At 40.5% G+C, this 27,349-nt stretch overlaps 1 protein-coding gene across 3 annotated transcripts in view; it reads left to right on the forward strand.

Annotated features, from left to right (window-relative positions):
• The window catches only part of INPP4B (inositol polyphosphate-4-phosphatase type II B), a 514,637-nt gene that overhangs the window by 363,477 nt on the left and 123,811 nt on the right, over positions 1-27,349 (forward strand). For all 3 annotated transcript variants that reach the window (XM_030563920.1, XM_030563921.1, XM_030563922.1), the window contains 2 exons: positions 5,196-5,304; positions 18,960-19,137. In XM_030563920.1, the coding sequence (XP_030419780.1) occupies positions 5,196-5,304; positions 18,960-19,137 (287 nt within the window). The remainder of the gene's footprint in view (positions 1-5,195; positions 5,305-18,959; positions 19,138-27,349) is intronic.

A 27,349-nucleotide genomic window follows, 5' to 3' on the forward strand; every position in this document is an offset into this window, starting at 1 on the left:
AAAGTTCAGAGTGAGGGAGGAACCTTGACAGTTTGTTTCTAGGAGGGTTTTTTGTAAGATTTTCTCATCTGAATGAGATGGAAGTTAGGTAGGTAGTTCCCATTTATCTGAATTAAAATTACAGATGTAAAATGCTGACCCTGCAAAGATACCGTGCATCAAAATTAATGGGACTCTGCCTAGGGGCAGAGGTCTGCTTACACGTATCCCTTTGCAACATTGGGATTTTAGATTGTAAGCTCTTTGGGACAGAGACAATCTTTTTATCATGTATTTGTACGGAATGGGGCCCCAATCCCGACTGGGGGCAATAGCACCCACAAACACATGCAATACAAATAATACATAATAATAAACCTTTGAGAATCAGGATATGCTTATACCCATGTATGCATAATACTTCTTGAACACATATCATATCCAGCTGTCAAAGTGCATGATGTTTATTGAAACAGGTTTTATTTGACAAGCACTAAAGACTTACAGCTTGTGTCAAATATATGCACCGAGCAATATGTAGTACCTATTAGCCTTTTTGTGCTAAGTTGCACTTTGACTTCCAGTATATCTTTCCTCATCTTATGATTCACTTGTCATGTTTCAGAGGGCATCCAGGATGTTCTTAAGAGGTTTTCAGAAACAAATTAGCATGTAAACATTAATAGAGCTAGTGATTAAACAAACTGATGAGTCATAAAACTGTCATTAACCCTGAAACTGTCAGACTTCTTTAATATTTTGATACAAGGCAGGTTTTAATTCCATCTATCAAATGTGTCTTAGTATTTCATTTTAAGATGCCCAAAGTCAGTTCTTGAGAGGCTGGAGATTATGTGGGAGGAATGTTTGATGGCACTTACAAATGCAAATTTGTGCAAAATTGGTGACATTACACCATACTTTTAAATTTTATATATCTACACGACAAATAAGCTCTCCTTGCAAACTCTTAGAGCACATTTTCAAATATGAGTGACTAAAATACTCCACATTTGCATATGTTTATTGGGCATTTGAGTGACTTATTTGCACAATTATCCAATCTTCATGCAAAGAGGGTGAAACTCACACTTGTGCAGAGAACCTGTGTATTACTAAAAAGTGACACTTAAACACCCAAAATAGTGCTTGTGGGATTTTAGTGCTGCATACGCCTTGTTCTGATTACCTCTATGGGGCAAATTTCACCCCAAATTCCTATTTGTACACAAATATTACAGATGCAATTAAATCACTCATGTCTGAAAATGTAGCTTTCCATGTGATGTGTGTGTGCTTGTTTATAATGATTTAGGGCTGGATTTCACTGTGCTTTGGTTTAGACCTTTAATGAATACTCCCATTTAATATACTATACATATATGTTTAAATTTTCAATTTAACAAACACTGAAGCCAAAAAATATTTCATTCTCTGTCAACTTTATTTGTAAACACTGTATTTTGTTCTTATTATAATGCTGCAGGAGCTGTGTCTATCTATTGTGACAGCTTTTATTTACTTTCCTATCAGTGCTGTAAACCAGCAACAGCATTGGGAACACAGAAATGGAAAATAAGATACACCAAAGGGCAACAATACCTGACTCATGAAGTCACAGGAAATCAATCATATGAAATAGAACCACCACATTTTAATAGATTTTCCCTTTGAAAGAGATGAAGAGGAAGATATTAGCCTTTATACCATTCAGAAATAATGCACATTCCTGAGAATCAAGGCTTGCACTAATGAATTGCTGTGATAGTGTCTTTGTATACATTCATCGAATCTAGTAACTAGTTGCATTAGGCCTTGGCTACACTGGCACTTTACAGTGCTGCAACTTTCGCGCTCAGGGGTGTGAAAAAACACACCCCTGAGCGCTGCAAGATACAGCACTGTAAAGCCTCAGTGTAATCAGTGCCACAGTGTTGGGAGCACGGCTCCCAGCGCTGCAAGCTACACCCGTAGAGGATGTGGTTTACGTGCAGCGCTGGGAGAGCTCTCTCCCAGCGCTGGCGCTCAGACCACACTCACACTTCAAAGCGCTGTTTACCCTCAGTGTCTCCCCCAGCACCAAGCGATGTTCTGGTAGCAGTAATAGTCAGGAGTGTGTTTTTCTAAGTTTGGCAATGAGACTGGGACCTTTCTTTTCGGATGTAGGATGGATGTTGTAAATACTCATGTTTTTTGTGATCTCTAGGCTGTACTACTGCACTAAGCTTTACAAGAACCTATAGTCTCTTTGAAAACCAGCAGAAAGTTTCCAGTAGTTGAAAAAGCAATTGCTCACTTAAATGATTTGTAGAAAAATGGCCCCTGGAACTGAAAAAGTTTGTAAACAGTTGTCTTTTTGCATAACAAAAAAAGAAAAATTAGAAATTTATTATATTTTAATTGAAATTTATATTGAAGATATTATCAGCATTACTTACCACTACCTGTTTTTGGGAAACAAAAACATTAGTCAGTGCTTTCAATAATGTTCATGAAAAAATAAACTCTGTGGGTCTATTTTGGAATCTTGCAAAATGAAAACAACTTGAAAGTTTCAATTTTTTTCATGAACTTTATTTTTAAATTTCAACCAGCTGAGATTGCAAGTATGTTCAAAATAAGCTTCCAGTTTGCATCTGCTTGTAATATGAAGTATTGACTGTGCTATGTGAAGCAATGTGTGAATTTACACATCATCCTAGCAGTTGAGAACTGCTCATGCAGTTGCTATAGCTGGACTTGATTTGGGAGAGGAGGCCCTGACCTCTGGAACTGGTGTTATAAAGCTTGTTTGCTGACCTTTCAAGTGGGTTGTAAGACATCTTTTTATTTCAAGTTTTGGCTTGGCAGTAAATGATTGAGTGTAACAGTTTGTATTTCTGCTTGGGGAGGAGTTTTCTTTTGATGACAGGAAGTTCTTAATTTGTAAGTGATATTAGTGTTTTAATGTTATAAGTTTTCAGAGGCTTGAGATGGATATTTTGTAAGTGTAAATAGCTTTATGAAAGTAATGGGATTTAAATACACCATTCTTTATTTCCTACTTCTTTGTATTCCCTTCTCTCACATTCAAAAATAATAATTTTAAGATGTATTTTCAAATATCCCCATGCTTCACCAGTTTTGCAGGTATACACAAGAGACTGTTTGATGACTTACACCCTTTATCACAACTTACTCTGAAATAACTGAGATGAGAATTTACAAAATGGTTTATGGTCATACAAAGTATTGTGCGCTCTCATTAGTGATCACCATGGATGTTGAATATAAAATGAAGCAAAACCACTGGGGTTTAGACTTTTGAATGCTTCCCTTTTACATATGTCGTGAGTTATCTATAAAATAAAATTCAGATGCCATTATCTAGTTAACCTCACAGTTTCATCCTCTTCTGTTTTAAAGTCACCATTGTTCTAAGAAATATAAAACTTGGCTCCAGGTCCTCAGAGATATATATGTGACTAAGTCCCATAGGAATCAGTGGGAGTTAAGCACCTAGAGACCTTTGAGGATCTGGATTTTACTGTCATGTATAGTAGTGGAACTCTAATAACCCAAGATTATATACTACAGATAAAACTATGGTGGGCCTGCAATGAATGGACTACTTAGAAATCCTGGAGCTCACCGAAGGCTAATGACATTATTTAACTTCTGCTGTAAATGGAGTTCTGAAGAGCAACCACACATCAGTGTACAATCAGTTTGAATGCATCATCTTTGAAACTCAGCTCCACAAATAAAATACAATCCATTTATGCAATGTTCTTGCTTATAGGGACATTTTGTCATCAGAATGCAAAAAAAAAAAGACATGCTTTAGAGCCATAAAGTGAATATATTTAAAAACTGACAGCTTTCTAGACTGAGAGGATTCTATTTCAATTTAAATGTCAGGCTCCATCAATGGATACAACTAGTCTTAGCTGGAGAAAGATCCTCTTATGATTCCTTTGGGACAGATTTTTAAAAGGCCCAAACGGCTCAGTTTTCACACCTATAGTCAACTGGGAAAACAAAATTACAGCCATTATTAAATACATGTGTAAACAACAGCAGTTAGATATCTAACATGAAGGTAAAATCAGATATCTGTTTGTTACAATTTGTGCTAGCAGATAATTGTGCCTGCAGCTCACTGCTGGTACACAAAGAAAAGGGCAGTTTTAAAAGTTTTCACCTTTTCCCATAAGACAGAGGAGAAATCCATGTGGACTCCACAAGAGTTTAAAAGAAAGCAAGTACATAGAACTTTTCACTTAAAATATTAAATGGCAATGAATGACATGCTTACAGTCTGTAAGTAGCTATATGAGAAGATTTCTGATAGGAGAAAGTGACAGAATCCTGTGGCACCTTATAGATTAACAGACGTATTGAAGCATAAGCTTTCGTGTACATTCATCTGACGAAGTGGGTATTCACCCATGAAAGCTTATGCTCCAATACATCTGTTAATCTATAAGGTGCCACAAGACTGTTGCTTTTTACGGATCCAGACTAACATGGCTACCCCTTTGATACCTGATAGGAGAAGGCTCTCTAATCTAGCAAGCAGAAGGTATACCAAAATCCAAAGGCTGGAAGCTGAAGCTAAATAAATAACAAATTAGAAATAAGGTGCAGATTTTAAATGGTGAAGGTGATTAACCATTGGAGCAATTTATCTAGGAATGTGGTAGATTCTTTGTCACTTGAAGTCCTTAAATCAAAATTAGATGTCTTTCAAAAGGATGTACTCTAGCTCAGCTTGAAGTCATGGGCTTGATGCAGGAATCACTGGGTGAAATTCTGTGCCCTGTCTTATGAGAGAAGTCAAACTAGTTGATTATAATGATCCTTCTGGCTATAATATCTATGGATTTCAACTTGACTGCAAATTAAACGACCTAAGACACTACAAAATGAAATACACAAAAGGCCAATTTATACCTTAGTAAACTACAGAGCTAGGACATATTGTTCTACACTGTGGCATATCATTAAGGTAGCAATACATCAGGTAAAATTCTAAGTTGGTTAGGTGTGCACGTGAGTGTGTGGAAAGATTGATTAGTTCTCTTTGCCTCCTTGTGATCCTGTTCTCAGTTATTCCTAGTAAATTATTCAGAATCAGTCCCTCCATCTCCTATAGAGTGGCTTCAACAGTGCAGCCATGCCCTGCACATGTGGATGGGCATGCAAATCTCAGTACTTGTCTATTCCCATTCCAGATGCTCTGTATGATGTCATCACAGTGGGAGCCCCTGCAGCACATTATCAGGGATTTAAGAATGGTGGTCTCCGGAAACTGTTGAGTAAATTTGAGGCAGAAAGGCGAAAGTAAGTACTTCTATAAATAATGATTATTTGCTAATCAAATAATAAAACAGTCTTATTTGTTAAATGCATAATAGATAGTCTGTTTGGACTAATTAAGGCATCTTTCATGAAACAGTCCATTTATCTTCCCCTCTCCAATAGATTGCTTTGAATTTGTTTGGGATATTTTATTTATAGCAAGATTTATTTTTTAACTCTGGACTCAACTTTAAAGACCTTATAATGTTTTCTCTCTCTATTCCAGGGATCCTAAGGAATATTTAAGCTTAGAAACATGTTGTTAAGAAAGTGCTTTATGCTAAGTGGAGAGTAATTGTAGCTATATTCCAGTGTAGTTTCTTGTAATAGTTATATGTATCATGTCTATAGACAGCATTTTCCTTTTTTCAGAGCACTACAGAAATGTTAAATAATCTTCTAAAGTCCCCTGTGAAGTAGGTAAGAAAATATTATTATTCCCATTCTGCAAAATGGGAAGCAGATTCAGAGGGAATAAAAAAAGCTTTATTATAGCCCCAGTTCTGCAAAAGCACTTATGCACATTCAAAATTACACTTAATATTTTGTTGACTAAGCATGGGATTATGCATGTGCTGTGTGGGCCCTTCAGAAGCTCTGAGCAATTGCAGCTCCCCCTGAATTCAACTGTAGTTAGTTCTCTGTGCTTTTGAAATTCAGGCCTTCAATGACTAGGCCAAGCCTATACAGTCAATAAGTGGCACTTGGATTAGAACTCGAGGTACTGACTCCCACTGGCATGCTCATTACTCTAGATCCCCATGATTCTCCATAGAAGAGAAATTACCTCTTCAATCCAATGCTCAGCAAAGTTTATTATTATTAACAGTATCACAAAGAATAAAACAGGAGGTGATACAGATTAACTATTTATTTCAGTCTCACTTAGAAAAGGTTTTGCATTAACCCCTCAATGCACACAGCTTGCATTTTCTCTAGTCATCTATCAGTACAGAATGCATTTTAAGCTCTCAGCAGGAACTCCACACCTACCTCTCTGATGCCAAGGGAGTAAAATGAAATGCAATATATTTAGTTTTGAAGGCAAGTGAGTGACTGAGCTACTAGTTCATAATAATTCTAAAGCAGCGCCAAGGGGTAGTGCTAGAAATGGCTAGCTCACGCATATCTGACACTTAAAAAATTATTATTTCTTTACTATTTTAAGTTGCATAGATGTAAAAATCTTAAGGATAAAATTTCCCTGGACTGTTTACAGACAAGAAAGCTTTGAAAATGTAATGTAAATATCATTCAGTATTAGAGATTTTCATGAAGTGGACTTGGTGCTGAGAGTTATTTCATGTTCTGTTGCCAGTGAATGGCTATACATACAGAAGGCTGACCCCCTTCTCTCCCAAGAGTGAGGAGGCAAATGAAATTTACTTTCACAAAAACAAAACAAATAATCATATAATGACATTTTATAAAGCAATTCTTCTAAAAAGTCCTCCAAAATTTGTGCCTCAAAAGTGCATCACTTGCAAAACCTGTGTTTGTGTGAAAACTTGTGTATGCAAACAATACTTTGCACTATTATAGTGCCTTGTATCAGAGGATCTCAAAGGACTTTACACGGATTAATGTATTAACCCTTTCAACATACGTTTGTAGTTTCATATGTGTTTTATGGATGGAAAAACTAAAGCACAGAGACATTAAGGCCAGTGTTTTTGAAGTTGGAAGCCTAAAGTTACCTAAAGAGACAAAGTTACCTATGTATGTTAATTTCAGTAAGAACAGTTAGTGCTGAGCACCTTTGATAACCAGCCAGTTATTTAGCTTCCTAACTTTAGTCTCCCATATTTGAAAATTTTAAGCTAAATGACTTGCCCAAAGTCTTACCAAAAGTGTGTGTCAAATTCAGGAATACTGTCCAGTTCTTGACCACCCAAATCCTTTGCTTTCCCTTTTGTGCATTCATATGCCAGTGTGCAAATGTGGATATTACATATACAGATGAAAGTGCATGCTATTTTTAAAGTCCATTTTTGAAAATTTGGCCTTTAACATTAATATGTTTTGGGGAAAGCTTTCCCTTGTGGTAGTGAAGACAAAAGATAGTGAAGTATGTGTCATGTTTTTCTTTCTGGCCACTGTTTAGGAAGATATCTACTCCCCAAGTATGATTCTGCCTTCTGAAGCATGGCTTGTTTGATAGGAATGTGACTTTCACCTCTACATTCACTTTGAGCTGCTGCTCTCCCTCCTACGACCCCTCCTAGTTTTCCTAGTGAATGTGTTGCGTCTGCATTTTATTTCAAAGCTAAGAAGGATGGTAGGAGGTTCCTGAGATGTGCAACATTCCCCTAGCTATCAGAATCACATCTTACGAAACGTTTAAATTTTAACATTTATTTTACACATTCTTGACCTAGTTGAAATATAGCTTCTTGAAGCTAGTTGAAATATACAATAAACTATTCCAACATTGAAGTTTCCATTACAGGACACTCTTTGCTTCAGGAGAAGCTTGCTATCTCACCTTCAAAGCAGTTTCAGTGTCCCATAGAGAGAGCAGACATATATTGACAGTTATGTTTAGTGCTCTCTGTGTCTGATTTATTTAACAAGTACACTGAATTTGTTTACATATGTAAATGATTGAACAATATTTTAAAATGTGTGCAAGTTGCATTTGCTAGTATGTTTCATAAATTGAGTTTAATTATTCAAATTACTTGCTATTAGAATTATTTGCATTTGTATTGATCCTTTCATTGAGAAGCATCTCAAAGCACATCCCCTTTTTGGTCTCTCTTCTCTACTCCCATGCTTGCTGCTTCTTTTTCTGTCTGTTCTTTCCAAATACCTATCAAGACTCAGAAACACATCTCATGTCCTCCACCCTTTCCACTCTTTCATTGTGCCTTTTACCTTAGTACAAGCTCCAAAAATAATTGCCTGCAGGGATCTTAGGCAAGACAGTCTGTTTTTTCCCCTTGCAGGCCTGAGGGAAGGGAGCTGCAGCAGTGATTCCTCTTCTCTCCCCTCTCTAGGGCCCTGGTCTAGGGGGGAATGTGGCAGCTTTTACACAAGCACAATAGCGCTCCACAAATATATAGGGCAGGAAATTAACAATATATCCACCTGAAATTGCAGAGTGAATTTAGGGAGGCAGAAAGTAATTACCCAAATTGGAAGTGCATGGGATAGCGGGGCTAACAGCCTCGTTTTTGTGACAAAGCCCTATAAGATCATCAATGACCGTAAGTGGTCAGCACCTACGATTTACATCCTGTTTATTCGGGATTCAGGGAAAAGTGCCCTGTAAAGAAGATGCATGATCCCTCTTGGAGCTCCCAGGGTGTGTGTACATCCTGCACCTTCCCTTAGAAAGGGGCAGTGTGCTTCCCACTCCATGCTTGGCTGGTGTAGTAGGGAAGTAGGAGTCAGTGGAGCCATGGCCCCACATTCTCCACTCTCTGGCCCCTCTGTGGGATGTCTTGTGCCCCTGGTTTGGTGATGGGAGGGAGCAGTTCCTGTACTCAAGGGAGCACAAGGACTGTAATTGTGTCTGGCCCTTGCAAGAGAGCCTCCTCCTGGAACTTCCATGCTTGTATCTGGAGTTGGAAACTGACAGTAAGATGTGTGTCAAAAGACTGAAAGCAGCAAGGGGACTGGCAGCCACCTCTTATTTACTACAAAGGGCCAGATCCCACAGTTCTCTCTCCCTGCTCCATCCTCTAAAGTCTACAGAAGCCCAGAGCCTGCAATGTGCTGCTCTCCATGGGGCCAGTTTCCGGATATGTGCATAGATATGTCTGTGAGATAGTAGTACAGGTTTGAGCTTTGACTGCCTTTTGCTACTGAGCTGCTGCAAGGTACCACAGACTGTCAGTGTGGCTTCCGGTAGGTCCCAGGTGCTAGATGGGATGAAGGTACAGTGAACCCGCAGCCAACCCTGAAAGGACAATTCCTTCCCCCACATGAAACAGGCCCTTTGCACATGGGTCCCCAACTGGGAAGAAGCACAACCTCCAAAATCCACAGCTCCCCAGCTTCACCTACTTGAGGAAATAGTGCAGGGAAAACTGCCAGGGGAAATTCACTGATTTTTGTTCTCCTTCTTTGGTCCCCTGCAGGTTTTTCTTTGGGAAGCAATGAAATGGTCCTAAAATAATCTCCCATATCTTAATATTCAAGGCAAAGAAATACTTCAGATAGGCAACTTTTGAAAGCAAAAGGAAATATTTGAAAGAAACTTTCTGATTCTTACTAGGGAGAAAATTATTTTACTGTCCTGAAGATGACTTTATTTTGTATGCATGTTTACTTGGCTGCATGCAGTTGCTGTGAGTACACTTAGCATTTCCACGGGCAGCTTAAAATGTTCTGTTTTTACAAAGGAAGCACCTTTTTGAAGCTTGGTTGAGAGAAAAAGTGACACCTGGTGATATCAGGCAGCATGTAAAGTGAACAGATAAAAATGCAGCTATAGCATCTGTTTCCTCTAGGCTAACTGTGCTGAAGACTTAAAGAGATGTGGAAGAGATTACCTCCCATGTCAACCTGGGAAGGTTCCCTGTAGCCTTCTAGGCAACATTGTCATTGCATACAACAGGAGCGCCTAATATGTTTTTGACCCCATTTGATTATTAATACAGCTTATTGAAATATCCAACAATATCAGCATACTAAAAATTGTGCAAAACTTCGACTTGGTGTCTTGACTTTGATTCAAATCCACCCCTGCAGTAGAAATGGTAAGAGGTAGAGTTAACTGATGCCAAGGTTATGCTCCATCTACTACAGTTTGTGAGGCATAATTGCATTTTTAATTGTCAAACCAAACAGTGAATATAAAATTCATTGCAAGAAAGTTTACCAAGGCAAAAAAAATAATAGTTCTATATCATTTGGAAGACTGGTTAAAGGAACTTGAAAACGTATGGAATTCATTTTCACCAAGAGGAAGTATCAGAGGTACTGTGGAGTCCTATTATAAAGAACACTATTTTTGTAGCTCTTATTGTGATCATTATAACCAAATGGTCAGTACATCCAGATACTTAAAACAATGAATTTTCTAAATAAAGAACTTACAAAATAAAAAACAAAAATTGATCTTGTAAGATTTTTGTGGGTATTTGATCCCAAGACAGGTTAGTCAGGTTCTAACTGGCTCAAACTAGCATTTCAATAATCTATACATTTCTTTACCTGAAACTGAATGACATTTAAAAAGCTCCTATTGCTAGAAACATCAGACATCCACAGAATGACCTCTGATCAGCACAGATGGTAAACACCTCAGCACCAATTAGAATAATTATGAAGTAATTTTTAATCTATATGGACAGATAAGCACTAACCCCAAAATCTACTGTATTAATGATAGAAGTGTTTTGCTGTGATGTCTAAAAAGTAGGACATACAGAAGTTTCATATGATTCTTGATTGGGGGGAGGGATCTCTTTACTTTCTGTAAGGTGGACATCTGGGCTGTATTAATAATCTCTAGATAGCATATTTATTTATTCTAAATGTTTTTATGTACAGGGTTTGTTTTTTTAAGCAACTCTAGTTTCTAGCAGAACGAGAAAGAAAATCAATTGTTCAAGCTCAATCTTCTGTTGTTCTGCTAATACAGACTGCTTCATCTTCCAGTAAATGGAAAGACCTGTCTTTTCACCAATCTAGGTGGCAGAGTAAACTATTATTTTTAGAACCAAATTGTTCAGGAACATGAAGTTAGATATGCTATACATTATATTGATGTAATGCTTCAGTGCTTTAAATGTTCATAAATCATTTTCAAGATACACCAAGGACTTCTTTTTTTCTTATTTAAAAGCTAATTTGGTGCTATGTGCTTCAGCCAAAACACATAGGCTTGTAATTATAAGACCTTTAATGCTCCACTGCTAACCATCAGGAAAACAGAGGTGCCCCAGAAGCTGCATTAGGTTCTGTGATTTGTTTGGAGGGTTTTTTTCCTGCCAGCTTTTAACAAGGACCTTGAAATATTTCTAGTCTTCATTAAAATAAACTTGAAGCTGAAAAAGCATTGAAACGATTTTTAAAAGAGCTGTAATCAGTGGTGAGCTGGAGCTGGTTTGCAAGAACCAGATGTTAAATTTAGAAATCTGTGTAGAACCATTTGCTAAAGGGGTGCGATGGTGCAGCTTCCCCGGGGGTAGGAGGGCAATATAAAGGGCCTAGGGCTCCCAGCAAGGGCTGTAGCCTCAGGCCCTTTAAATTGCCTCCAGGGCCCCACTGCTGGAGCCCTGGGGTAGGGCTGCAGGGCTCTGGGGGCTGTTTAAAAAGTCCGGGGCTCCCCTGCTTCTACCGCCCCAGCCCTTTAAATAGCCGCCAGAGCCCCGCTACTACTCCAGGGATCTTCTGGCTAGTTAAAGGACCGAGGCGGTAGAAGCAGGAGAACCCCGACCCTTTAAATAGCGCCCAGAGCCCTTGGATAGCAGGGGGCTTCAGGGGCTATTTAAAAGCCAAGACTCCAGGTTCCTCTGCCACCCTAGTCTTTTAAATAGCCTCCAGAGCCCTGCTGCTTCCCCAGGGCTCCGGCAGCTATTTAAAGGGCCGGGGCAGTAGAAGCAGGGGAGCCTTGGCCCTCTAAATAGCCCCCAGAACCCCAGGCTCCTACTGCTACCCCAGGAGGGGAGGAGGGGAAGGAGAAACTTGCAGGTTCTGAGGGGAGCAGTCGGTGGCAGGACGTGGGTTGGGATCGGATGGGTGGGGGTGGGGCTTGTACTGTACTCACTGCGCAGTTCCCTGCCGGGTCTTCGGTGGTACTTCGATGGTGGTGGGGTCTTCACTCGCTCCGGGTGAAGGACCTGCCACCGAAAATCCGGAGTGAAGACCCCCCCTCCGCCAAAGTGCCACCAAGAACCTAGTAGGGAACCGGTTCTTAGGATTTCGGGAGCTCATCACTGGCTGTAATTATTTGATATGGGTTTAAATTGTCTAAACAGACGCTTTTTTATTAAACAGAGTCTATATCTTTGACCGAGGTGAGTTTCTTCAATAATGTACTCATTACCAGGGGTTTCATTAAAACAAAAATCTTCAGAGTACCTATTACCTGTATCTCATAACCTTCAACCCATTTCCACTCTCTGAGGATTCTGAAATGGTAATGTTTTACAGAAACCCCCAGTCATGTTAAAATAATAATGACTTGTGTTTGATCTAATTGTAGCCTTTATTTTCAAAGGGAAATCACAGCCTGTCACACATAGCACTTTTCAGGGAGACATTACTCTTTGTTCACTTTCCCTCTCTTTGTGTATGTGCCTGGGGGGGGGGAGAGAGAGAGACATGAACATTTTTTCAGTGTCCATGAAATTAATGCATCAGATTCACTGGAAATTCTACCACAAAACCTTGGCAGCTTGCCAAATCATTCATTTGGTATGTAAAAATCTTATCAAAATATTTTTCTGTGTACTAGATTCTATGGGCCAGATTGTCCCAGGCACTTCTACAGGTGTGTGTATCAGAGAAGGGATAACACTCCTACACAAGGGCCATGAATGGTTACAACCTCTATGCTTGGGAGAGAACAGGGACTGCTGCCTTTGGCAGACCTATTGATGCATTCTCCCTCAAAGGGATAGGAGAGTGACTTGAAGCTATGGCTCTGTTCTGTCTTCTGCGCCAGCACAAAGAGCAGGCAGGGAGAGGAGAGAGCACTGCTTGATCATAAACGCAGCTATAGCAGGCATGCTTCCCCTAAAAGTAGTGCAATTCCACACTTTCCCAATAAAGGACTTTACCAAAATGGCACAATTTAACTCCCTGCTTTGGGTTGAAGTGCAAGCACAATATTTTTCTCGTGAGAACTGTGCTAGTTACTATGGACCAGATTCTCCCCTGTATTAGGGCATTTTGCACCATTCAACAGCAATCCTAAAGTTGAATTACTGGGCTGAGAGGATCTCCCCAAGAGGCAAAACCGTGGTAGTGTAGAGCCACCAAAGCAGTTCCTATGCCGCTATTACTGCAGCCCAGCTGAGGCTGCTGTATAGGGCTGGGGAAAGAGAGTATACCCAGGATGGTCCTAATCTTAGCTGCTGATTGGCTGCCACAAGCAGCTTAGGGCCATTGACAGCTGAGGGTACTTAGAACAGCCAGCAAGCTGACCTGAGTTATGCTGGGAACTGGGATGGAAGAGTGCACAAAAGCAAGCTAGGCACACTAACATCTCCAAGCTGCAAAATCTGGCCTCGGCTGTAGCTGAGGATCATGGCCTGTGATGATGTCTTAAGTACAGATAGATTAGATATAATATAGAAATTTACTTTTTTTAATTTATGAAGTGGTATAGCTGTGTTGGTCTCAGGATATCAGAGAGAGAAGGTGAGGGAGGTAGTATCTTTTGTTGGACCAACTTCGGTTGGTGAGAGAGACAAAGCTCTTCTTCAGTTTGATTTAGTATTCTGGACTGGAGTGTTTAAAAAAGGCCTAAGGAGCTTAGTTGTACAGCTCCCTGTGAAATTCAGTGGGGAAGCTGGGTGCACAACTCCCAAAAGTCTGATTCAGAATCCCAGGTGAGTGGATTAAGAACATAAGAATGGCCACACTGGGTCAGACCAAAGGTCCATCTAACCCTGTATCCTGTATTCCAACAGTGGCAAGTGCTAGGTGCCCCAGAGGGAATAAACAGGTAATCAACAAGTGATCCATTCCCTGTCACTCATTCCCAACTTCTGGCAAACAGAAGCTAGAGACACCATCCTTGACCATCCTGGCTAATAGCCATCGATGGATCTATCCTCTGGGAATTTATCTAGTTCTTTTTTGAAGATTCAGATTTATTTCCTGGATGCAATGTTTGCCATATTTTTTTCAATTTAATTTTCCTCATAACTTTTCATATTAGAAATTGTATCCATGAAACTATGTGATGTTTAAACAATAATCCACTAGCTAGGTAGACAGAGTGATATATGCATGTGTATTTGTTCACAGTTATTTTGTGAGGGATGTTTTTCCTCCAGTGTGCACCTTATCAGTTCTGCATTTTAACATCAGCAGTTATTACTGTGGGAAACACAGATCAAATGTTCATTATTAAAAGATTTTAACCCTCTTGCAGATGGTGGCAATTTAACTCAATTACAAAAATGAGTCAGTTAACAGCAGGAGTAGAGTTGGAGTTACATGGAGAGCCATTAAGAACTAGACATTTAGCATATTGCAGTACTTCTTGCCAAACAAACTGTGTTAACTTAGAGTTAAGAGTGCTGAAGTAATTAATAGAACCTTTATTCAAATTGTACTACTACTACGTTGCCATTAAAAATAATCTAAAAACTGAAATGATCACGTAAGGTAATCTGCATATAATTGATTATCAGCAATACTATTATGTGAAAGTTATGTTATACATTCCAATAAACTGTTTTACTCTAACCCAGAAGACATAATTATAGTCTCTCTTTCAACATATACATCACTAATTATATACTTTATATGTCAGGGGTATATTTTTACATTGCATCTGATTTCACATGCAGGAGCTACAACATTTCCTCTCCCCAGTGCACAAGTTTAGTCTCAGTTGTAACATCCTACATTCAGCTTTTGCATTGATGTGCCTGTCATTTAAAAGTTTCTTCATCAGATTTATTAACAGGGCCTCATGCATAGTTTTTCTGTAATACTGTTTATGAAATTTGTTTGTATATGAAAATTGAGTTCTGAAAAATATCCTGGGCACAAGGTAATTACGGAAATGACTTCTCCGGTGAATCTTAAAGTACAGAAGCCTTTTCATCAGATCTGGAGACACAACATTAAACAGAAGCTCTTTGTTTAATACGAGGACACCAAAAAATTAGAAACGTCAAAAATCTCCAAAAGGAGTAATTTTAATTGTTTTGAATCTGAAAACTAATTACTGAATTTCTTTGAAATTGTATTGAAAACTTCTTATGGTCACTGGGAGTTAATGTTAAAATTTTGAAAGCCTGAAGATTTTTGGTTGTTTGGTGTCTTTCAAAGTATGGCAAATCAACCTCATAAGAACCTTAACTCAGAAGGGAGACCATCTCTGTCTTCACAATTTACCTTTATTTAAAAGCTGTAATTGCCTATACATAGAATGGGAAAGACCTTCAATGTCTCAGGAAATCTATTTACTGTGGATGGTATCTGTTTAATAGCACACACTAACTTTCCTGCTACAATAAGTAATGGGGATCAGATTTGGGAGGGCAGTCAGGGAAGGCTAGAAATGGAATGCTAACAGGAATCCAAGGGAAAAGAATGTAGACTGTGTGTGATGGGGATGTTAGAGAGCCAAATGCATCCGGAGCCTGCAGTATAGTGGACAGAGGAGATCAATAGAGCCCTGCAAATCCGCAGATATCTGCTTCATATCCGTCGATGTGGATATCCACAGACTGTTTTTGCAGATAGTGGATTGGATGCAGATACAACCACGTAGGGCTCTACTCACCAATGGCACTTGGCCCACGGCATCCAGCATGGGCAGCCCGGGGGGCACAGCACACTCGGGGCCAGCAGCCAGTGCCTGGGGCTGGGTGGCAGGTCGGAGTCAGGGTTGTCCAGTACCTGCTCGGTGCGCCGCTTTCTGTCCAGCAGCTCGGGCCCCTCAGGCAGTGCCAGCGTCACCACCATGGCCTGGGAGCACTGACTGTGCTCCCAGTGCTGGGCCTGGCCTGGCGGCTCCTGGGCAACAGGGCCCGCCCCTGGCCACGGGGATTGGAGTGGGTGTGGCACTGGCGCCTCACCCCTGTGCCCCACTGTGATGCAGCACACACTGCTGCTGCCATGTGCTATCGCTCACGAGCCCCCAGGAGCAGCACATGATGCAATGCCCCTTCCCTTCAGCCTCCCCTCTGCACCCTCCTTCTCCTCGAGACACCGCCCCCGCACTGCCCCCCACCTCCAGTTGCCACCCTCACACTGCCTCTTCCCTGCAAGCCCTTGCCCCTCACTTGCTCCTTTCCCTCTCTCCCCTGTTGCTAGCCCTTGTGAGACAGCTTGCTGCTGTGGATGCAAATGCAGATGTTGGTACAGGTAAAAGATGGCTGGTGGATGTGGATTGGATGCGACTCCACATTTTTGTATCCGCGCAGGGCTCTGGGGATCATCAAAAAGAATTGGCGAGGAACTATCAGGAATAGAAAGCATCAGTGATTCTGAGGGTACGTCTTCATGGCATAGTTAACTTGGGCTCTTACTCAGGTGTTGTCCCTAAGCCCCCTTCCATCCACATACAAATTCCTAGTGGTGTTATGCTCAGGTCCAGGAAAACCGCCCAAAACAAGCCTGATTGGTCAAAAAGTGCCGTGAAAACTGCAAAAAATTAGCATGGGGCAGGAATTTGCGTCACTGCACTGGGCAGGGTTTGAGCAAAAAAAACACTTGCAGGGCATAGTCCAGGTAAAAAACAAAAGCATAGGGAAAAAGCTCTGCAGGGTGACTGCATGAAAACTGTCACCCAGCTTCTCAAAAACAAGCACAGTTACTTTCTATATGCTACTTTGGCAAGTAGCTGGCCCAGATGGGGGTATAGGCTAAAGCTCAGATGCTTTCACTCTGGCTGGTAACCTGCCCTGAGGGTGCAGGCTGTATCACTCAAGTGCTGATAGACCTCCCGTGCCTTCCCAAAATTCCATCTGTTTGCCCAGAAGGACAGACAAGTTTTCCCACAATTAACTAAGAGAGAATCACAGAGTAGCTCAGTCTACAGTAGCGCAAAGAATCCTGGGATGTGCCCCCAAAAGTCCTAGTGAGTCACACACATGGTTGTGTGCAGCACCTGTGAGAACATAGTAATTTAGGTATGGTTCAGTGGAGTGGCTGTTCACAGTGGGCTAGACTGACCCAGGTGCTAATCATCCTGGCTAACTCCGCACTGAAGATATCCTGAGAGGGGAAGCAGCAATGAAAGACAGAAAATGGAAAACAGATTACAGCAGTATTTCAGGTTGCAATTCAGCAAAGTACTTATGCATACTTAAGTCGGGATGATTTAAATGGGACATAAACACGTGCTTAAGTGCTTTGCTGTATCAGGGCTACAGTGAGAGAAAACCGGCAAGGAAAAGGGGCAGTGAAAGATGCACTAACAGGAAAAGCAATAAAAAGAGAGGACTGGGAGAAAATTGAAATGAGAGAAAGCAATAAGAGTCAGAATAGCAAACAGGAGGATCAGGGTTCAAATCCTGTTCAGTGAAGTGAAGGAGGAAATAAAGGCCTAGAGAGAGAGAGACAGGAGAAGATACAGAAGAACAATGAACAGTTGCACCCAGGGAGATAGGGTATGCACTGTTTTATTATCAGTAACATTCCAGGAACCTACCCAATTGGGAAACTGGTAGTTTCAGTTACATCATGGAGAGTTAAATATTGTCTGAATTCAAATATAATCTGTTTGTGGATAGTTACTCACATGTTTACAGTTCTCAGCTAGCTGTACAGTTCAGCTACAGTCTACTAGAACCACCCTGCATCAAAGCATGCCCCTGTCCTTGTCATCCTGAACTCTCTAGCTCTTGCCACACCTGTCTAATGTGCTCTCTGTTGAGTGGATATCAACGTGAAATGAACTCTGCAACAGAGCCCAAAGGAGCAAAACAGAGTGTGAGAGAACCCAGATGATGCATTCTGTCCCTTTTTGCTAAGTTAGGGCTGCAGTGTGAAACTTTACAAAGATTTTGGATAGTTCTACTTTCAAGCACAATTCTCTGGGTGGCAAAGGAAGGATCTTGTACAAGAGGGTGAGGAGAAAGAGGCAATAGACCAAAGGAGAAGTAGGGGAGAGAACTAATAGACATGTATATTGATAAAGACATGATCATCTGGAAGGACTGGAAGAGGCAATAAGGAAATGAAAGAGGATGGTGCTTGGTTAGGAAAAGAAACAGAATACATTTTCAGCAGGAGACTCAAGGCATCAATACACCTAGTTTGTAAGCAATGAAAAAGGAAATCAATAAGCTTGTGGTGGGGCATTTGACTGTTCTAGCAATAATTAATTTCCTCCCTTTTCCATAGTCTTTTCTCCCCGGTTCTATGCCTTCACTTGTCTAGTGAAATTAGACATGTGACCCTTTTCATTGGAAATAACTCGTGTCCTTATCACTTTGTGAGCAGATCTCTGATGCTGATCAGAGCCTGTTATGAGCCCTTGATCAATTGAGCATTAATGGCCCATTTTGGAGAACTTCACCAGATAGGTAATAACCTACTAGAGGAGTTAAGATGGAAATCTAGGGAGCCTAATGCTTGTTCTTGTCATTACCCAGCCAGCGTTGATCTCTGAACATGTCATTAATGGTAATATAAACCTTTCTTTCTCCGCAATTATAAAATAAAAATTCAAGGATTTTCCTTTCCCCCACCCCTCACTTGGCATGAACATCCTTCAGAGCACCATGGGAATAATTAGTTTGAATAACACTATTTGAAGTGTTCATCAATGAATAGCTTCCTGTCCTTGTTCCAGCAGAGACTACTTTTAGCCTATCAGGAAGATGGATTTAAATGGTGTCAATAAAGATGTATAGTAAAGCTTGAAAAACCTATTGTTCTTGTGATATAAATAGTGAGAACTTGTATCTCGTGCACGGTTAACCATTTGGCTATTTACAGTGGAAACAGTTTTTGACATTCTGTAACTGTCTCCACATTTGTTATTACAGTACTGGATACCAGTGTATTTACTATTCACCTGAAAACACAGCCAAGGCAAAAGAAGTTCTCAGCAACATCAATCATCTACAGCCCCTCATATCAAGCCATGCAGACCAGCTGCTTAATTCTGCAAGCCAGCATTCTCCAGACAGCTTGAAGAATTCTTTAAAGATGCTTTCAGAAAAAGTAAGATACAAATCTTTACTGCAGTGGAAAATGGAATAAGCGAATGCCTAGCTGCTGTCTTTTTCTGCATAAATTGACTTTCAGAGCATCAGGAAATGTTAAATATGCTCTGTAAAAATCAGCTTCAAAATGTTGCCATAGGAAAAGAATACACTAGTCATATTTCCATTTGCATTATTATTGAGCATTTCTTTAGGCTTTCCATGTTGGAAATAATGCAGTTTATAGAGCATGAGTGGATTTTATTTTAAAGTATAATTTTTATTTCACGTCTTTACTTTCCGCTAGTGGCCACACACTGGGAATTTACCAAAGATAAAGTGTCTTGAATTTTAAGGGATGATAAGCTATTATTTGTTCCCATTCCATGAAACTTCTGACGACTTACTGAACCTCTCTCTTATAGTGGAGGCCATTCTTGTGAGTCAGTTCTGGACCAATAGAATGACGATGACCATAGAAGGCAGTGTGGTCTGGAGGAATGAGCGTGGGAATGGGAGTCAAGAGATCTCAAGAGTCTAATCCTGCTTTTACACTGACTAACTTTGTGGCTTTGGGCATGCCACTTCACTTTCCTGTCTTAGTTTCCCTAACTCTGAAATAGGGATAATAGTTACCCAGCAACTGCATGGGGTCATTGTGGGGTTAATTAATTTATGTATGTAAAGTACTTCAAAAATATAACATGCTATGCAAATACTAAGTATTTGTCACAGGGTAACTGGTCCCTGTAAGCAGAACTAGGCCCAGCTCCTCTATGTCAAGGTAGGTGAGCTAAATCCAGCCAATTAAAGGGGGCAGGGCTAGACCTGGACCTGCAGGGGACAGGAAATGAAAGGTGGAAAGGAGTATTGGGACAGGCTGTGCCTGGGGAAGGGAAGTCATGGTGGAGAGGAACCAACTCCTTTGGTAGATCCCTGGAGCAAGAGGCCAGGTGTTGAGGGATGCAGTCCTGGGGCAACTGCTCCAAGAAGGGCACAGATTGGCTAGAGCTAGTAAACTGCCAAAGGATCCTGGATGGGGTGGCCCTGAAGCCTGAGAGAAAAGGAGTGAGTTCAAAGATTGTTTTTCTGTGTTTTTAGTTGCCTGTTTTAAGAGAATAAACCTTCTTAAAGGAGACTGGGCATGGTGGCAAGTGTTTAGAAGCTGGGGGGAAGCCCTGTCTTCTGCCAGTATTATTACTGTGACCACTGCCTTGTAGATGATACCGTCTGTAATGTGATCTCTCTCTGACTTTGTGGCACTACCAGTAATCATTTCATGTTGTCTCCAACTATTGTGCAGCAGGCAACTTTGTGAGCTGTTAAGCAGGAATACACTAACAATACGTTTTTCAATGTGGGAGATTCAAATTTGAATATTGAGCTCAATCTCATTCTGTGAAGAAGGCATTGTAAGCACAATGCATGCCCATTTACCTATGAAGTCAGATGTTAACAAAGAGATGTGAAGTCGTCAAGGAAGCAGTACACAGAAAGTACACATTCAGTGAAGAAAGGGAGCCGAATGTTGCTCTCACTTAACAGTTGTGCACATCCACAGTAACTCCACTGAGAACAATACAATTCTAGTGGATTTGAGTGACATAACTGAAAGCAGAATTTGGCTTGAAAAAAGGGAGGAACCTCATTTTGCTCAGTAGCAATTACTGCTGACTATTCAGTGATAATATTGATGAGACTCTGGAGGGAGCCATGTCAAGATCCCCTGGTAAGAGCAGAGCTGCTGTGTTATGGGAGTATTCAAAGAAGGAGGAGGAAAGTTGTACTGGGATAAAATATAAAAAGATCTTTGTGATGCAGATTTCAGCACCTTACTACTTAGGAACTATAGAGTTTCAGTCCTAACCAGGTTCTCTCTCCTTCCTCCTACCTCCTGTAATTCTTTGACTTGTTGAGTGGGGAGGAAGTAAAAGCCGTGGGAAATGAGGCAGAGGACAGTTGTATAAATAGCGTTGCATTGGGAGGGCACCCTATTTTAGAAGCTGGGAAGAAAATCCCTTCAGAAAAGACAATCCAGTGTGATGGTTCTCTGGGTATCCAGGACTGAGAGTCACCTTGTAGCCATAGCCTCCACTATGAGGATATGTTGATTGTGTTTGGCTGGGTGACAGCTCCTGAACACCACCAGCCTGTCAGTCACTCAAGCCCTTTGCTCTAGAGTGTGCCAGCTTGTACTTTGCCTTGCAGTTTAACAGTAGGTGCACCCCAGTCCCTGAGTCCGTTTGAAGCATTCCCCTTGGTTATCCAGCCATTGACACTAGCTCCTCATAGAACTACTAGGCATGCTGTTCTGAAAGGAGCCACTTGTGAGATTCAGTTCAGGATCAGCACTTTGCTTTAATACCACAACACTGAGGTATGTTTATAATGAAAACAATAAGTTATTATCAAAGATTCAAGATTCAAGCAATCATGAGTAAGGATATTAGAAACAAATGGTTACATATAAGACAAAATTATAACGCACTTTCTGGAGACTAAATTTAGCTAACAGGTTAACCTCTGTCTAAAGAAGCTTTATTTCACCCAAAGTCTTTTGCAGCATTTTCAGCCGCGCTTAGCTGAGATCCCCTTCTGATGAATGTAAGCAGGCTGTCCATTTATTTCGTAGGTGCAGGATGAAGGAGGGTCTGTTTCCCCTCCTACATATATCTCCAAAGTTCACGATCTGTCCTCAGGGACAGGATAATCACCTGTGCCTTGTTTTTCTTGTGTACTGCTTTCTTGTTGATGCCACATCTTTAACATCTGACTTCATAAGTAAATAGGCATCCACTGAGCATAGGATACTTAATTTACATTCCAACAGAGAGCTGTACATTTCTTTTCTCGAGTCTGGAAGAAAACCTGTTCCTCACCTCTGCTAGTGACTAATACCTTGATACAAACTTTAAAAACATCATATTGGTGTATATATACATGACTGCTTACATAACACCTACATAACACCTTTCACAATGATGTTAATGACCATTGTGACCCTGTTTTTCCATTAAGACCTCATATGACATTCTTTAATGAACCACAATGTACGTACCACAATCAAGATATTCTCCGTTCCTGTTGGCACTATGGGGTTCTTGGGTCACACCCAAGATATTTTAGAAACTTCATGAAAGCTTTTAAATTGTGCTAGATTAGGTGGTGGTTTAGTTGTGTGTACTAATATGGACTTTAAGGACTAGGATTAAACCACCAGTTAGCATATGAACTTGGGTTCCCAGAAGTGAAAAGCTAATACTCTAACTGAAGTGTCACTATCACATCCTAGCAACTTTCCATACAGTTGGCAGTACTGAGACCAGGAACTAAGAGACTATTTCTTGTCATGTTTGAGGTGCATTGACAGAATTTCATGATGAGACATTTATAATGCGTGTGTACTTTTCTTTATTTGAGCAAATGCTACTAGTCTCTTAATTTCATGTGTACCAAATACATACTTTAATACATTTTTACACAAATTATTTCTAATTTTAAATTATTTTGAATAGGTCAAAGTTCAGGGATCTGCCCAATAATAGGATTGGTTTATTTTGTAACCAAAGTTCACTTATTGGGCCACTAATTAAAATATATAATATTAGTGCTTCATTTGAGAGTGGCAGAAAAATTTATTTTTAATACTAGGTGTCACGGAGTTTGATGGGAGACAAGACCCTGCACCCCCGGCTTCCTGTGATTCACCATGACTCTCAGACAGACAGTAGAACAGAAGGTTTATTAGATGACAGGAGCACAGTCCAAACCAGATCTTGTAGGCATAAACAGGACCTCTTAGTCAGCTCCTTTTTGGGGGTAGGGAACTCAGACCCCAACCTTGGGGTTCCCTTTGATTCTGCAGCCAGCCTCAAACTGAAAACTCTCCAGCCCCTCCTCTTCCTTTGTCTCTTTCCCAGGCCAGGAAGTCACCTGATCTCTTTGTTCTTCAACACCTTTAGTTGGCACCTTTGCATAGGAGGGGCGCAGGCCATTAGTTGTCAGAACACAGGGTGTCGGCCATTCTCTGTGTTGCCAGGATCACACTGGCCCCGTAGGGCTCTGCAACAATCACAACCCCTAGATACTTGAGAAATGCATAGGGGAAACTGAGACACCCACACAGCACTCAGGGAACATTAAGAACATTCCCACTTCGTCACTTCTCTATCCCACTTTGTCACACTAGGCAGCTGAAGCAGAGTGAATATCCAGCGTGGTATTGTCTAATTTAACAACTGAATCAGCCTGCTTACAGGTTAGCTGGGGATAGACATGGAGTTAGGAGTGGTGCAGTGCTGATCCTCAGGTGGCAAATAATGGTATTACTATGTCTAAAAGTTAAAATCAGAAGACAGACCAAAAGAAATCTATACAACTTATTTCTAACCTGAAACCCATTCCCAGTGCATGTACCTTCATACATCCCATATATGACATTATTTCTATTAGCATCATTTCTCGAAAAGAGCATGAAATGTAAAAATAGCCTAGAATGAGGAAGGTTGACACTATGCTCCCTTTTTAGCAGTCAGAGAGCTCTGCTTCTGACTCAGTTATGTCATAACCCCTTTTACCACCAGCCAGCACACCTCAGAGGTCATTTGGGGGGGTGCTGGGATTACAACCCTCCAGGACCCTGTCCACTTTGAACCTTGGGGTGAGTCTGTGTATAAAGAAATGGTGTTTTAAAAGATGTTAGCTAGCAGAAGGCTAGTAATAGGTATATCTGAGACAGAGAAAGGGGAAAATATTGCAATAAATGCAAGTAAATCTTTTTATTTGGGTTTTGTTCTAGGCATAGAGAACTTTATTGGGTGCATCTCAGGCAAAAATTACAGCAAAAAGCTCATCGCAGCAATGATTGCAGAGTGCTGTTTGTTTTTCTCTCTGTGCATTGGGCAGGGTTTTACCATTCATACATAATTCACAATTTGCTGCAGTGATTCTTTTTGATTTTTTTTATTTGAATTCATTCATTGACATTTGTGTTAATTAAAGAAGCCCTTGTCTGTCTACAAATGTATCAGCATTTGCAGCTTGCATGGAGCTTGCTGAATGTATTTTCCAGCTATGCCTTTTTTTCTTTTTCTTTTTCCCTCAAAATTATTCATTAGTCTGGTATCTAAAAGCATTTGCAAAGTTTGCATTTCTTTGTGCATACTGGTCTTGCAGGGATTAGCACAAATTTATAAATAGTGATGTTCTGTGAATTGAGCTGCACAAAAGAAAATGTTCTGTGAGTACCATTCCTGTAGTTAATCCAATGGAACCTTTGAACACAGTTTAATTACAGAAGCAGTTTTGAGTCTGTACCAGGGAAAATAGAAACTCTCATCTCATTTCCTTGCCAGTGTGTTTCTTCAGTTTATTTTTTGTAAAAACATTTACACCTTAATTAAACTGTTTAATAATAATACCTAAATCTTGTATAGCACTTTCCAGCAGTAGATCTCAAAGCACTATACAAAGGAGATATAATTTTCCTAATTGGGAAACTGAGGCACAGGGAATTAAACGGCTAGGTAGCCAAATGTATATTATAGGCAGAGTGCTGCCTATAATTAAGGTTGTTCAACACTTTCTGTTACAAGACTCTGTTTTTCAGTTGCTTGCAACTTTCCCAAGTTTTAACTGGGCTTAAATTTTCCATGCCAGGGGTCTGCCTCAGGATGAATTTTTTGAGAAAGCTTCAGCGAAAATGATTCAGCCATTCAGAGATGGAGACTTGGGGAAAATAGTTTGTTGCGACTACGTTAAAAATTATTACAGCAGTTTAGTAGAGAAGTTCTAACACCTCAATGCTACAGGTGGGGGTCCTTTAAATTTGGCATGGAGTGGGTTGCCCTGGTGTCAGGGATGTACCATTCATCATCCCTGTCAAATGCTGCCCAAATTTTCCCGAGTTAGAAGCTCTGAATAATCTCAGGTTTCAGTGGTAGCTGCGTTAGTCTGTATCAGCAAAAAAAACGAGGAGTCCTTGTGGCACTTGAGAGATTAACAAATTTATTTGGGCATAAGCTTTTGTGGGCTAGAACCCACTTCATCAGATCAAAAGAACTTCAAAAACAGATTCCATCGTGAAGCTGCAGAACTGGAATTAATTTGTAAACTAGATATCATCAGATTAGGCCTGAATAAAGAGTGGTTGGGTCATTGCAAAACCTAAACTTAATCTCCCCAATACTAATTTCTCCCTACTGTTACTCACACCTTCTTGTCAACTGTCTGTAATGGGCCACTCTCTTACCACTTCAAAAGTTATTTTTTCTCCCTTGGTATCCTGCTGTTAATTGATTTATCTCATTAGGTCAGTCTAACACTTGGTAAAGCAGCTCCCATCCTTTCATGTATTTATACCTGCTCCTGTATTTTTTACTTCATACATCTGATGAAGTGGACTATAGTCCATGAAAGCTTATGCCCAAATGAATTTGTTAGTCTCTAAGGTGCCACAAGGATGCCTTGTTTTTTTGTTTTTTTTCAATAATCTCAGTTTACACATGCTCAATAAAACTTTGTAAGATTTTGGCAACAATATTTTCCTAAGATTCTATCTGTACTGAACACGCTTCATGCCGTGGCTGCAGGGGCTGAGTGGGACTTTCTCTGCACTTGTACCAGATGCAGTCACTGAGAACAGGGACAATTTCTCTCAGTGCCCTCCCCCTGCTGGAGTCCAGGCAGCAAGGAAGAGAAAGAGGAATAGGCCTGACTCAAATGCCAAAAGAATTATTGCCAACCCCAAATGTTAAAAAAAACAACCAACCAAACCAAACCAGAAACAAAAAATCCCACAACCATGAGTCACACATGAAAAATCATGATTGGCATAAAAATCTTACGTTTTTAAAAATAATTATAATAATAATAAATAATTAACAATAGATTTGGGGTTCTTTTTATTCACCTTCTCATTTCTGAGCCTTTAGGGTGCATTTGCTTCATGTTTTCAAGCTTTTTCTCTGTAACCATGAGGGCTCAAAAGTTCCTAATGCCAGCAGCAGGGCTTTAAGAAAAACACCCAATATTTCAAGTTTTATGGAGTAATCATGAGAGTAGAGCAGACACCCCTCTGGAACCTGGAATTGAACCCAGGAGTCTTGAATCTCTACAGTCCTCTGCTGTGAGCAAATAGCTGTAAAACCCAGTGGCCGAGTGTCTGTCTCATCCTTTTCTAGTACCTGGTCCATCTAGAGGATAACAGCCTACTACTGCTACATGTTACTCCCTTAGCTTCTTAGCACAGATCTCTATCATTTGAGCTAAGGGGTTGAAAACTACTGAGGACCCAAGCTGGGGGTCAGTATGATGCTTGCTGATGAGATTTCTGTTGTTCCAATTTTCTTTTTAAAAAAATCTAGAACATTACATTACATTAAAAATATTATTGAGATTGCAAAGTCAAGCACTCGAAAGTTAGGGAATGCAAGAATGAAAGTTGCCTGTGCAATCTTGATTTGGTTCCCTTGCTTCTATGCAGTGTTTCCATGATCACATACAATTTTTTCCACAGGACCCTGGCCTAATTCTGTTCACAAGATGGACCTACTCTGGGGATCAACCACAGCTGTGTATTGAGGGAAGTTGTTATTTATAGGTCCCCTGCTTCATTTGTTGCAGAATTTGGAAGGTATGTAGTGAGTGAGGCAGGAATTGCAGGAAGAGAAAGGATGATCTCATAGCTAAGATAGTTGGGTGCCATCCTGGAGAACTGGATTGTACCTCTGCCACAGTGTTTCTGTGTGATTCTAGGCAAGTCATTTAAACCAAGATGTTCACAGACAGTGACCAGTTACATGGTGTTCTTCATTTTCTGGGTCCCCAGCATAAGACTTGGGGCAAGATTTTCAGAAGTTCTGAGCGTTCAAGACTGCAACTGAAATCAATTGGAGCTGTGCTTTGAAACATATAAACTGATATAAAAATTTTAAGCTCTCTTAAAAATTAGGCCCTATGTGTCTCAAGTTGGGTACCCAAAATTAGTGGACACTTTTGACCTTTATCCCTCTGTGCCTCAATTCATCATCTGTAAAATAGGGGGGGGTGTAACGATGTGGTTCTGGCGGGACCCAACTGAGAGTGCCAATTCAGGACAAATTGCTTAAAACAGGGCAGTTACAGCCCTAGGTTGGGGTTTTTCCACCTCTAAGGCAAACCAAACCGGCCAGACAAAGACCACTTTGGTCTCACTTCACTGGCTAACCACAAGTCAGTCACACAAGCAATTC

This window comes from Gopherus evgoodei, chromosome 5 (genome assembly GCF_007399415.2).
Source record: "Gopherus evgoodei ecotype Sinaloan lineage chromosome 5, rGopEvg1_v1.p, whole genome shotgun sequence".
Classification (NCBI taxonomy): Eukaryota; Metazoa; Chordata; order Testudines; family Testudinidae; genus Gopherus; species Gopherus evgoodei.